This window comes from Pseudonaja textilis, chromosome 4 (genome assembly GCF_049901715.1).
Source record: "Pseudonaja textilis isolate UNSWEBS1 chromosome 4, rPseTex1.2, whole genome shotgun sequence".
NCBI lineage: Eukaryota > Metazoa > Chordata > Lepidosauria > Squamata > Elapidae > Pseudonaja > Pseudonaja textilis.
Window position 1 is genome coordinate 75,560,790 of NC_141993.1, and position 14,189 is coordinate 75,574,978.

The 14,189-nt window shown below is 36.3% G+C and overlaps 1 protein-coding gene across 1 annotated transcript; it reads left to right on the forward strand.

Moving 5' to 3' along the window:
* Positions 1–312: 312 nt before the first annotated feature.
* On the forward strand, positions 313–13,719 carry LOC148125892 (uncharacterized). The gene is made up of 7 exons (XM_087933791.1): positions 313–323; positions 2,178–2,325; positions 4,070–4,163; positions 9,276–9,394; positions 11,327–11,469; positions 11,689–11,886; positions 13,608–13,719. The coding sequence occupies exons 1-7, from the start codon at positions 313–315 to the stop codon at positions 13,717–13,719; spliced, it is 825 nt and encodes a 274-aa protein (XP_087789917.1).
* Positions 13,720–14,189: the final 470 nt, after the last annotated feature.

Genomic DNA, 14,189 nt, shown 5'->3' on the forward strand with positions numbered 1-14,189 from the left:
ATTATTTTAAAAAGCAGTTTTGTGAAGGATAATTTGAATTTCTGGATTCAGAAACAAAAGTTGAAATTGGGATCGCCTTGAATAATTATTGGTCCAATTTTGTGGTTGACACACACTCCTAATTTAGGAGTATGTGAATTAGCCCTTTCAGAAATACATTGTCACAAGTCTTCACTGTCCTAGTTGTATTGAGACCACTGCACACATTAGGCTCACTAAAGAGATAGGCTGTCATAATGTTCAATACTATTTACCACATAAAACATGTTTCTTATATTAAGACTTCATCTTTTTCCTCAAAGTCTCGGAGACATGTCAGCAAGGTAGCAGTAATTTTTCAGATAAGTAGCTCTTCCCCACTATCTGCCTTTAACCTTTATTTATTCTGGTTTTCAATCATATCCATGACAAAACCTGCAGTTTAGATTAAAATGGGAACAATAAAATAACCATTAAAGTAAGTAAGTCACTATTTTTTATAAAAATGTGGATAAAACATTTTAACGCTTGATAATCAAATTTATCTAGAGAGAGATAGGTAGAGGCATTGAGTTGCATTGTTTCATAAATTATAGAGAGAATTCCCTCAGTAGAAAGAGGCTGAATCTATAGCATCATGCTGGTATATTTTTCAAGTGAATATGGATTGCAGGTTTACAATATGGTCCACTGCTGCAGTTCCTATCACAGATAGTCCTTGATTTACAATTGTAATGGAGTTTGTCCATTACATAGCTGTGATCATAGATAGATACAGATAATCAGAGTTGGAAGGGACCTTGTAGGTCATCTAGTCCAACCCCTCACCCAAGCGGGAGACCCTACACCATTTCTGACAAATGGCAGTCCAATCATCACATAAGCTGTGATGGTTGCAAAGCAGGTCATCACATGACTAAACCAATTTTAGCGCTTTTCTTTTGTTTTTTTGAGGCAATTGTTAAGCAAACCCATTGTTTGCTATGCAGCCTTTTTGGTGATAATCAGAAGTAAACATTCCTTTTTTAACAGATCAAAAGTCAAGGACTACCTGCATTTAAAATTTTTCACAAGATCATTTCAATGTTATACATATAATATCCCTTTTTAAAAGTTACTGTCCAGAATTACAGACAGAAATACATTAAAGATATAAACAAAGTAAAAACAAAACAAGATAAAAAATATTACAGTTGGTAGTGGGTTCATTTACAAACAATCAAAATCGTCTAATTTTACAGGCAGTATGGCCAAATTTGTCTATGTTTAAAGAGACTGAATCATATTGATCTAAGAACAGCTATGCAAAAAAAAAGATCAGAATTTCCCTGGTGTTTTATTAGGCAAGGAGTTTGTAAGGCAGGTCCTTGAATCCTTATAGAGGAACATAGTAGGATATGAGCTGCTTTCAATATCCCTTGTCCGCAGGGCAACATTGATATGAATTGTAGAGTCAAAATCCAATGTCTGGAAGATACCCAAGTTGAGGAACACTCTTGTCCTCTGGTAAGGGTCAATTTTTGTTATGTCAAGATGGCAGTAGGATTTATCAAACTCTGGGGGAGAGACAGTTCATAGGTGACCTTTTCATATGGAGTCTCTGAAACTGCTGTGAGAAAGCATTGAAATGTACTAAAGTTAATGTTCTTTGAAATTTGTAAATAATTATTTATGTGGTATAAGTCAGTGACCCCCAACCTTTTGGGAGTCAGGGACAGGTTCCATGGAGAATGTTTTTTTCGTAGACTGGGGTGAATGGTTATACATATTTCAGGCATCCTGAGCATGCATGGATGGGGCTTCTGTCACTTGTGTGGCCCAGTTCCTGGCAGGCCGAGGACCAGGACTGGTCCATGGCCCGGGGATTGGGGACCCCTGGTCTAAGTATCTTGCTAGGTTGTAAAAAGGAACCTGAATGCTCAGAAAAACATTCTTGGGTATCCACATCACCTATTTCCTCTTTTATACCATGATGTCTATCTTTAGGAAACTGAATTTATTGGATGTGGAATGCTACATAATGCTCTAATGCAGCACTGCACTTCCTCTCATTTCATACAAAGATAATTTTAATACAACCTTTTGCTTCTTGATTTTTTTGTGGCTTAACTTCAAACATTTCTGAGTCCTAAAGTGATTACAAATTTGGTTCCCTGCATTAGAATTCTCCCAGTGTTTTAAAATTGTTATCTATTTAGTTCCTCAGGTCTGAATCCAAGCCAAATTCGATCTTCTACTTCTCATTCATCTCCCTGCTCTGAACGGAATAGTACAGATTTTCCTTTATTCTCATCAAGAAAAAGAGGAATTCATCAGCTGAGCTGTGATTCTGGAATTTCTTCTCCTGTAAGCATTCTGGTTCTGGGTTCTGTGGAAAGAAGCAGATCTTTATGGTAACCTCAATATTCACACCTCACTGCTAGTTTTTCTTCTTGAGTTATGAGAATGGAATCTTGTTCTTTATTTTTAGCCTTTAGCTATGAAGGATTGATAATATAATTGCCTGAAACAGTAATAGCATGATCTCTCCAAACTTTCAAGTAGTTAAGATTTCCAGTTACTGCTTGTCTTCGGTTCATGAAAGGCTGAATTTCCAGAGTGAAAAGTGCTCTCGAGCAAACATAGTTGAGAGCCAATCATATCTATTGTCATATCTTTGCTGGTTATTTCCTGGTGCTTTTTTACTGCTAGGAAGTTTATCTGCTCTGCTGCAGTTTATATATCAGTTGCTTTGCTGCAAACATGTTGCTTCATGACAAAAATATGGTGCTATTTGTTCTTTTAGCAATGGATTTTAGACCTGATCTGTTGGAAGTGCAGTTATTTACTTAGTTCAGACAAATAAGAGTAATAGAGTAAGTATGGGGTGATTCTTGGACATGGGAATGAGAAGAATTGAAACAGTTCCATCTAAGCCATGGTATAAAATGGACCCTTTTTGGAACTGATGGCCATTTTAGGTAGCTTAGCCTTCAGGCAAGTGGACAACACAAGAGAATAAACCCATCACCTGCCTCTTCTTTGGGCCTTACCTCAGTCTTCATTGAGATGGGTTATGAGTAATACTGATACAGAATATCCTTCAGTATGAACTTTCAAGGTAACCCAAAATGCCAGATGTGTAGCTAGCAATGGGTCATGTTTTGCTGAGTGTTGCTGAGAAAACCCTTTTCTTAACTTCACTCAAGTTTATCTTGTTCCAACTATCTTTTTTTTTTTACATTTTCACTTTCTTTTTAAAAATGTCATTTTTTTTAAAAAAAGGGAACTTTTTAAAATTTGATAGTATTAAATCTATCATCTATCTATAAAACTTAAATCATATCTCTCTTTCTCTCTATCTCTATATCATCTATCTATCTATCTATCTATTTATCTATCTATCTATCTATCTATCTATCTAATATTTATTATCTATTTATCTCTTTCCCCCTTCTCTCTCTCTTTCTATCATCTATGTCTCTACATATCTATCTATCTATCATCTATTTTTATTGGCTGCCCAATTTCAATAGAATATATGAAGGCTTGTCATTGTCCAAAGGACCAACCAATCAGCATTCTGCACAGCCAAACCTTGAACAAGACACAAAAGGCATTGGGAATCCCATTTTAAGGATGAGTGCAGTACTAATCTAGCTTCTGGTGAGAAAATTACTGAATACAATTGCATGGAAAGCTCAGCTGGAAATTACATCCGTCTCTACATATATCTGAGCTAGCTGAAGAGGATAGTCTTAAAAACAGGGAACAATTCTTGATTTTTGCCCATCTGTTTAGACTGCCTCTACATGATTGCTAAGAAACTTGGTAGCATGCAGTGAAGTAAAAGGAAAATAAGCTTCACACATCCATCCAAATGAAAGCAAAACCTATTTCAGAAATGGCATTGCATATGTTTCCTTCTGGAGTTCATCTTAGCTTTAGGGAGCATGATTGTTTCAGTTTCAATAAGGTAAAGTCACTGAAAATCAAATAATGCTTACTGTAAATAACTGCAATTGAAAATTAATTAAAATAAAGGATGATTTGCTATTATAAGATACCTCAGCAGTACAAACTGTTTTCATTTTGCTTCTCTCCTTTCAAGCTTCCATCAGATACATTCAAGTATGTTACCTGGCATGAATTAGAAGAACATGATGTTCAAGGGAGTCAAATCTGCTGCCCCCGAGTAAGAAAAGGTATAGCGACAACAAACTGTAACCTCCATGATAATAGAGGAATGGAATGGCCAAATTCTGGGTTCTAGATTGATGTTCTACTTCACAGACATTCAAGAAAAGAGATAATAGTTCTTTTCAAGAAGCTGTCCTCACATTGTGTACTCCCAGGTTGCTTAAACCTCTGTTCATGCACACAGTAATTTCAGAATTCAGGATCATATTTATGTGTGCAAAGTGTAGTTTGTAGTTTGAAGGTCATAAAGCTAGAAGAACAGTGTTGGTTGAAGGCACCACAATGGGACATGGGTGCTTTTGAAGAGGCAACTGGACTTTCCTAGTTTTTCCTTGAAAACGTTTCACTTCTTATTCAAGAAGCTTCTTCAGTTTTGTTTTCAAAAGGCAACTGGACTTTCTTAGTTTTTTCCTTGAAAATGTTTCACTTCTCATCCAAGAAGTTTCTTAAATTCAGTCCAGAACTGAAGAAACTTCTTGGATGAGGAGTGAAATGTTTTCAAGGAAAAAACTAAGAAAGTCCAGTTGCCTTTTGAAAAGAGTGTTTGGGACAACCATGACTTGGATGATTGAGAATCTCCATAGACACCACTGAAAGAAAATGATGCAGGGTAATGGTACTGCTACCTTTTAGTGGACCCTACTGTCTGTTTAATTTACATCTAATGTTCCCATAGCCCAGGATTTCCCAACCTTGGCAACTTTAAATCATGTGGACCTCAACTCCCAGAATTCCTCAGCCAGGTCTTAAAGTTGCCACAGTTAGGAAATCTTGTGGTCGTCCAACTGCTATTTCCTTATTTTTCTAAACTATATGCAATTTTCCTCTTTCTCTTTCTGAAATACCCAGACCTTGTTGTTGTTGTTATTGTTGTTCTATTAGGAACAGGGGAAACCATTCTCAATTGTTAATACATGCTCCATTCAGCAACACATCGAGATTTCCATGTAAACGCTTACAGTGAAAGGATTATTAACAAACCAACTTTTTGAGGCTACTTAAGTTACAAGAATGACTTGCCGGCTTCCAAAAAGCTATATTGAGCCTAAACAAAAGGAAACCTGTTTTTTTCTTGGAGCAGTGAGTAGCAGTTATAGTTAATAAACAGCACTCCAACTGTAGCTGAACTATAATTTCAAACCATTTTTGCTATTGGCTACATTAGCTGGGGAAATGGGAGCTGTATTTCAGAAGGGCTCTCATATTTGGGCTCTAAAACTAAACAATCAGCAAGGTAATACCAAAGTAATACAAAAAGTCTCAACTTTGCTGCCATCTCTTGATTGTGCCAATATTTGGAGACCAAATATGGTAGCCTTAATTTCATCAACAACTGAAGGACAACAAATTCCTGGTTTAGTAGAATGTCTGCCTTTATGATACAATAAATATGTGTGGGCCAAGATTTATAATGATAAAGACAGTAATTAATGGATAGCTAATCAGCCAGTATCACTGTCAGTCTCCTTATTGTGGCAAATAAAACTCTTTACTTCATCACCCTTTAATTCATCACCCTTCAAAGTAGATGGCTGTTTTGGGCCATCAGATTACAGTACTGGTCCACTGTGCCATTCAAAGGGGAATCTGACAAATTCACAAATCTATCAGTGATTTCTAGTTATAACTGTCTACATCTGAAAAATATTCAATATTGTCCTTCACCCACAAAACTATCTAGATCCTATATTTTCCCCCTTTTGGTGTCCTCCAAAATTCCAAGCCTATATACTGATAAAATAAAACATTTGATTAATCAGCTAAAGTGATTTTTCATCACTAGACAACTTTGATTATGCTGTACAACAGAAGTTAAACAATCATCTACAGAACTGCAGTGAATTATTTCTATATATACTGACAAGGAAGAAGCAAGCACAAGACATATGGAACAAAACAAAATTTGGCACCAGAGATAGGGAGGAATATATATATCATTTGGCTTCCTGGCAACTGCATTATTTTCTCTCCAAAAGTAATCTTGAAAGCAATCCAATATGGCAAAAATATTACTGTAAGAGCAGACATACATAATCCCCCAAATTTCCTATTTAATATTTGTTTCAAGTACCCAGATTGATATCAGATAGATATCAGACTCGGCTGCTTTGAGGTTTTAATATGAAATGTTTTGTTTCTATTACTTTATTAACTGTGCTAAAAAGCAAATAATTGAAGAAGCATTATATATAAAAAAAAATCCATTAAAATCCAAGGAATAGAAATACACATTATTCTATGTGTGTGTCTGTGTATCTGTGTCTGTGTAATGCATATTATCTAGTTAAAGTACATTTCAAAAATATTTGGAAGGAACATTTTGGACCTTGAATAGCACAAATATTATACCCCTCTACTATTCTATATGTTGTCCAGTTTTTTTTCCAGTCGCAGTATTTTTTTCTTATGATATTTTATGGATGTAAAAATAGGAACTCGAAGAGATAGGACAGAAAATGTACTAATAGTGTACTTGCAAACTTTGGTGCTAGAGAAGACCATTGGGGCTACTGTGGATAGCTTACAACAAAGTTTCTCAACCTTTCTGGCTTTGCGGATCACCTGCTACTTTTGTGGCCTGGTTCCAAAGGAGTCAAGACCCAGTAGTGGGCTGAAGCCCAGGGGCTGGAGACACCTGACTTAAACAACAAATGGACTGATCATTTTCATTAAAAGCATACAGTAAATGACAGACTCAAACTATCAGCAAGCTCTCGTAATTTTCACACATTATACAAATACCAATCTCCCTTGATAAGTCAATGATGTGGAAAAATGTTGAAGGAAAGAGGACAGGTGAAGGAAAGGTGGATGGACTCAATGATGGCAGTGAATACACAGCTGAATGACCAGATGATGAAGGTAGACCATCCAACAAAGATTCTATCTATGTGGTTGTTAGAAGTCAACACCAACTCAATAGCAATAAAGAATCACCTAATTGCAACAACTGCTTAAAGCCATCACAATAGAATAGAATAGAATAGAATAGAACAGAACAGAACAGAACAGAACAGAACAGAACAGAACAGAATAGAATAGAATAGAATAGAATAGAATACTTTATTGGCCAAGTGTGATTGGACACACAAGGAATTTGTCTTGGTGCAAATGCTCTCTGTATACATAAAAGAAAAGATACATTTTTCAAGAGTCAAGAATCATCAGGTACAACACTTAATGATAGTCATAGGGTACAATAAGCAATCAAACCATACTAGGAAACAGTCAATATAAATTGTAAGGATACAAGTGACAAAGTTACAGTCATACAGTCACAAGTAGGAGGGGAGGGTGATAAGGAGTGATGAGAAGATTAACATTAATAGTAGTGTACACTTTGTAAATAGTTGAACAGTGTTGAGGGAATTATTTGTTTAGCAGAGTGATGGCTTTCGGGAAAAAACTGTTCTTGTGTCTAGTTGTTTTGGTGTGCAGTTCTCTATAGCATCATTTTGAGGGAAGGAGTTGAAACAGTTTATGTCTGGGATGTGTAAATATTTTCACAGCCCTCTTTTTGACTCATGCAGTATACAGGTCCTTGATTGAAGGCAGGTTGGTAGTAATTGTTTTTTCTGCAGTCCTGATTATCCATGGAAGTCTCTGTCTGTCTTGTTGGGTTGCAGAACCAAACCAGACAGTTATAGAGGTGCATAGATAGACTCAATAATTCCTCCGTAGAACTGTATCAGCAGCTCCTTGGGCAGTTTGAGCTTTCTGAGTTGGCGCAGAAAGAGCATTCTTTGTTGTGCTTTTTTGATGACGTTTTTGATGTTAGGTGTCCATTTTAGGTCATGTGATATAGTAGGACCTAGAAATTTGAAGGTGTCTATTGTTGATTCTATGTTGTCAAGTATTTTAAGAGGTGATAGTATGGGGAGGTTTCTTCTAAAGTCTACCACCATTTCTATGGTTCTGAGTGTGTTCAGTTCCAGATTGTTCCAGTTACACGATGAGGCAAGTTGTATAACCTCCTGTCTGTATGTGAATTCGTCATTGTCTTGAATGAGACCAATCACTGTTGTGTCATCAGCAAACTTCAGTATTTTAACAGATGGATTGTTTGAGATGCAATCATTGGTATATAGGGAGAAGAGAAGTGGAGAAAGCACACAGCCTTGGTGGGGGGAGGGCTGTGCTAATTGTACAGGTATCAGATGTGATTCTGCCTACCTTCACCTGCTGCTTCCTGTCTGTTAGGAACCTTATGTTTTTTCCCTAGGGTTTGTACAGAAGCCAGAAATAATTTGGATTGCTTTAACAAATAACAGAGAAATAGTATGCTTGCATTTTCATGACACCTGAAATACTTCTTTGGGGTCATTTTTGAACAAAACAACCCCCTAATACCATACACTAAGAAAGTGTTACAACTAGGATATGTGGGGGGGGCACAATCTTAACTGGAAGACACGTTTACTAGATCCAGCTACAATAACAGAAAATATATAAGTATGTTTCTGGATTTTCAGAATTCTTCATTGATAGGTAAAGTCACAAAAACTGAAATAGGGAAGAAATAAGCAAATTTTAAAAAATATAACAGATGTTTTAGTTATGGGATGTGCAGGACAGTTCTAAAATGGATGGAAATTATGGATTGAATGCATAAGCATGGAGCGTACTGACAGGCTAACTATTCGGAAAGGAATTTCCAGTGTTAGGGTCAAACTTATGACTTTATATTCTATAATGGAATATACACAGATATTTCACAAACACAATTTGTGTTGTATAGATTTAAACTAATGCTACTCAGCAAATTTTCATATTTTTCCACAGTGACAATTTATTGCATCATTTAGCCATCATTGAACTGATAAGGTGCTAATGAGGGTTGTATTGCCAATGTGCTATTTGAGTGACACTGTTAATTGGCAGCAGAGTAATGCCCTTAATTGATTGCAGTGTGAAAATGAAAAAAATGCATATATGTGTTGTTGTGGGAAATAAGCACTTGCATTCTTTCTCACCTTAAAGCATTTCTGTTTCCTCTTCTGAACTTTCCTCTATACATCAATTTACTTTAATCTCTAATCTACTTTTGTCTTTTGAAATATTCAAACTTATGACTAGTAATGTGATACTGGAATGGATAAATATCTAAATACATTTAGGACCTTCTGAAGAAGAATGTTTTTTTAGAGGAGAAGAATATGGTCGTTGTGCAAGAAAAAAAATGACAGAAAAAGAGAGGTGGGAGCAGTGGTTACAAGAAGACTGGGAAAATTGTGTGGTAAGTTCTAAGATTATGAATGCATGAATCTTGTTGCTTTTATTATTATTAATTAAATATATATGCCTATATTTCCAATGAGTCGGAATACAGATTCAGATAAAAACATTACAAGCAAGGGGAAAAAATTCAATGTCAAAGAAAATGAAGAGTAAAAATGGCAAGGACAACCAATTAATAAGTAATGGACAGAAACAAAAAGAAACAAATTCAATCCATTCTGAATCATTTGGGTTTATTATTAGCTCTAAAATAGGTGCCTAGTATCAAGACATTGTGAAATTCAGAAGCATTCATTGCCACGGTGCTTAGATCATAGAAATCTAATTTAAACTTCACATTGCTTTAAACAGGTACAGATTTTAGACTTCATTTTCTTTTTGAGTTAAGTTCCTTGTAAATGGATAAAAGATAGCTAGTGAGCTGTTCAATATTTCTACCAGACGCTGAGAAATAAAGAGACCCAGAATTGTTCCTGTCAAATCTGTGTTCCAAATTGTTAAGGGAATTTAGAAAGAAATACTTTTGCAATCTAATTATCTTGTCTGTAATTGCTTCAATAATTTCTTCTAGGAACAGCCAATAATATAAAATAATAGCAGTACACCACATCAAAATAGATCAGGGGACGCCAACCTTTTGGACCTCAGGGACCACCAAACTCATAATTTTAAATCCCAGGGACCACTAATATGAATTTTGACTGATGGTGGCTTGCTGACGTTGGTGGGAGAGAGAAAGAGAGAGAGAGAGATCTGATCTAACCTCTCTCCCCCCCGCCCACAAACACACAGAGGCAGGGGTGGGTTCAAATTTCTTAACAACCGGTCCTGAGGTTGTGGCCTAATTTGTGGGTGTGGCTTGGTGGTCATGTGACTGCTGGGCATGGCTTGTATGTAAATATTATAAATATTTATGTAAATATTGAATTTTTTAATAAAAAAGAGAGCAACTTTTACCCAAAATCAGGCAAAGCAGGCAGGCAGATTGAGTTGCTCACAGAATCACAGATTCACTCAGAGATCTATCTTTCTGCCATCGGTTACCTGGGTCTGTCACATAAAATTTGCTTGCAAGCAAACTCACAAAATTAATTCACAGCACACCATGTATGTAAGTATTGAATTTTTTATTAAAAAAAGAGCAAATTTTACCCAAAATCAGGCAAAGTAGGCAAGCAGATTGAGATCAGAAGAGCAGATTGAGATCACAGAATCAGAGATTCATTCAGAAATGGATACCTGAGTCTGCACTGAATAATAGAAGCTTCAGTCCTAAGGAAGGTTCAGCTCTGATTAAAAGCAGAGCCAAAGATCTAAAGATTAGCTAGAAAGCAAGAAATCCAATGGTTTCCTGCTTTCTAGCTAATCTAAATCTCCCGGCACAGCAGAATAGCTGATGGTCGGGAAAAAAAAAGAAGGAAAAATAGCAACTTAACAGGCAAGTTTGCGAGGTAAGGAATGAGTGGTTGGGGAGGGCTCCCGTGGGCCATGTAGGTGGCGCAGCCTTGTGCTCCCATGCAGCCTGGATAAATTGCTTTGGGGGGTGCTCTGGGAGTGACATTTCTCTGAGGACCACCAGTGGGCTGCGGACCACCAGTTGGCGACCACTATTGTAAATCAATTAGAGAGAGCTGTAAAGCACTGTGAAGCAGTTTATAATCTACCAAATAACTCAAAAATATATATAAGCATCCCCATCTTTCATTGTGGAATCCTCCCTCCAGTGTGAAATTGGATGCTTTCTTCACCACCACCCTACACTGCCTCCCCAAAACTAAATTAAATTGTCTAAATTAAATCTTCATTAAATTGTATAAAAAATAAACAAGGAATCCGGTTTAGTCTGAATCTAAATCATGCTGTGAAAGACACACTTGATCTCTGTTAGATACTCAAATCAATTAATTTATATATTCTTCCTTTCTATCAGAGTTTAAATCTTTCATATCAAGATCTGGGAGATCCCTATCAGATAGACAACAGTAAAAGAATTATCTGCCGATTAATTCGAGTGGAGAGACTTTGGCTGGTGGACAACTCACTGACAGATCTAAGTGCCATATGTTTGCCAAGGTAAACACATGTAACAGGTACTTTTCCACTTTTCATTGAAAGCAATGGCAGTGCACATACAATCACTGCTACAGTTTTAATCAGGGCAAAGAATCCAATTTACCAGTAAAAAGAAATCTGTGCCTATTCTTAAGAGATTTAAAAGCATTGTTGTAGTCAAAAAATTTTTTTCTGTTTGTGTAATAGTTGATAGCACATTCCTTTATGCTTTTTTTATAGGTGCAAAGAACTCAAACTCAGCAAAAATCATTTTACATCCTTCAGACAGCTGCCAAAAATGCCTGAAATTCAACATTTGTCCTTAGATGAGAACAATATCACAGCCTTAAATGAATTATCTGCCTTGAGATATGCTCCGTTAGAATCTCTTATTCTCAAGAGGAACCCATGTGAGTTTCAAGAAAACTACAGGCAGCTGTAAGTTCCTGGAAACCACTAAAGTGTGATTTGAGAGAATGTTATTCCTAGAGAGCACAATTGTAAAATAGCAACGGTAGCAAAAAGAAAACAAAAAAACCCCCCACCATTTACTAGAATAAATGACATTCATACAGTGCCCATAGTCTCAGTAAAACTGGACTAAATCAAGCTGTGATTCAACATCAAATTGCATTCTTCCCTTAGCCACAAACTGTGATTTGCCTAAGAAGTCCCTAGTTCATCATTATTTGTTCAGTCCCAAACTAGGACTCCATGATTATCACCTTTGGAACAAACCAGAATTTTTAATTATTATTTAACAACTTATCTTGGTAATCAGTTTCTTGGGTTGGATGAGTCAGAAATATCTAGTTCTTCAGAGAATTTAACTGGCTTAACTGTAAAGGGCAAGAGAGGTTCCATTCATGAATTCAAAGTACTCATTAATAATACACCTGGCTTCCAGTGCAGGAAAATGAACATATCTGAATATCATAGGTGAACGATTTCCCAGAAAGCACCACCTCTCATCCATCTTTCTTGCCTCAGCTGATAATAGAGAATGAACAAACAAGGGTCTGTTTGTTTGATTGTCTTTTGCATTCCTTAACTCCCTCAGAGAGGAGCCCTGGGCAGTATATAATTTAATCAGTAAAATTAAGCATTTAAAACAGAAGAATGCTAACATAAAAATAGCCCTATTACAAAGTACTTGTGTCAGCTTTGGAAACCTTATTCAACGCTGCCACATAGCTTGAGAAAGTGGGATGGGGGTGAGTAGCTCTTAGTAGACAAAATAGAATTCTTTTGCTAGTTCAAGGTTATAGAGTGTGGCGCAGGAACAAAAAGGAACTTACTTTTGGATTGGTTCATGTGATGTGATGATGAGGGAAAAGGGGATGGTTTGTAGTTTGGGACATTGTGGGATGCCCAGGAAACTTTTAGTTTTGAGACTCCACAGATGTGCCAGGTGCTATTCTAATAAAGGTACTTTTGAGATGATGCCTGTCTCAGAGTTACTGATTGGAATGGAGGTTCCCTGGAACGCTGACAACTTGTCTATCACTGCTGTCAATACCGAGCAAGATGAAGTTCAAGAAAAAACAGGAAATGCTCAGAAGTTTATTGATGCACTTTCCCAAATATGAAAATAGTAAGATGTGTTATCTAATCCCAGATACTATATTCTGGAAACAGTTGGCCTTGTGTAGTGCTCACTTTTAATTTATTCTCCTTGCAACCCGTTTTTTTTTTTTTTTTTCTGGCTTTTCAGTTTGTGATATCTTTCTCTCAGACACATATGCACAAGTTTCAGAGGTGACGAAACAAATGGGGGTATTTATCAGCCAAGGGAGTGTCGCCCATAGTAGAACAAACCTAATAGACTTTGTTCTCAAACAATCCATAAAATATTGTGCATAGTGCAGAAGAAATAAAATAATATACCGTTATATCAATTGGTAGTCCACAGAATTTATAATCCACCCTTAAATTCCCTTTGCATTTGAAAAAAATGGATCAAAGATACAACTCCTACCATTCAGAATGTGATATAAAATTTGGTGGAGTGAAGGAAAGAGTTTCAGCTGCATATTACATGTTTTACCCCAATTCTCCTGCTTGCGGGAACAATAGCAATAGCAGCATTAAGTTAAATGTGTTAAGATAATGAAGGGAAAAAAAATAACAATTTCTTTCTCTATTTTATTACCCTACAGTGTGTTCTCCAATTTGCCAAATCTGAAGATGCTAGATGGGATCCTAAAACTGCCAGAGGACTGTCTTCCACTAGGAGGGAACTTTTTGTCTAAAATATGCACCATATTGTAGCATTATATTTTTCCAACAGGACTGAAGAATTTGCCATGTTTAAAGGAATAAATCTTAGGGACACACAGCTGTTTTACCTCTTAACAGTCTATCATGTTGGGACAACTTTAACAAAAATATCCAAACTTAACATTACAGAATACAAAAATATGCTTCCTGGGCAAAGAGGTGACTAATTTGAATATTTTTTCCTAATCCTTGTGCTTTTTAAGTTACTTATTACATTTTTTTTCAATCTCCTCACCAAGGACTTCTCAAGGATTTCATTTTCTTCATGCTACTCTATATGGGAGATTAACCCCTACAATATTAGAACAAACCCTTCCGCACATTTGAAAATGGAATTTTATGAGATGCATTTTAAAAAGCAAAATAGGAAACCTCAGGCTGATTTTTTAAGTAGAATGCAGAATGATTGTGCCTTCCTTCTATTAGATAATGTTTTAAGACATGAAGAATGTATTTCATGA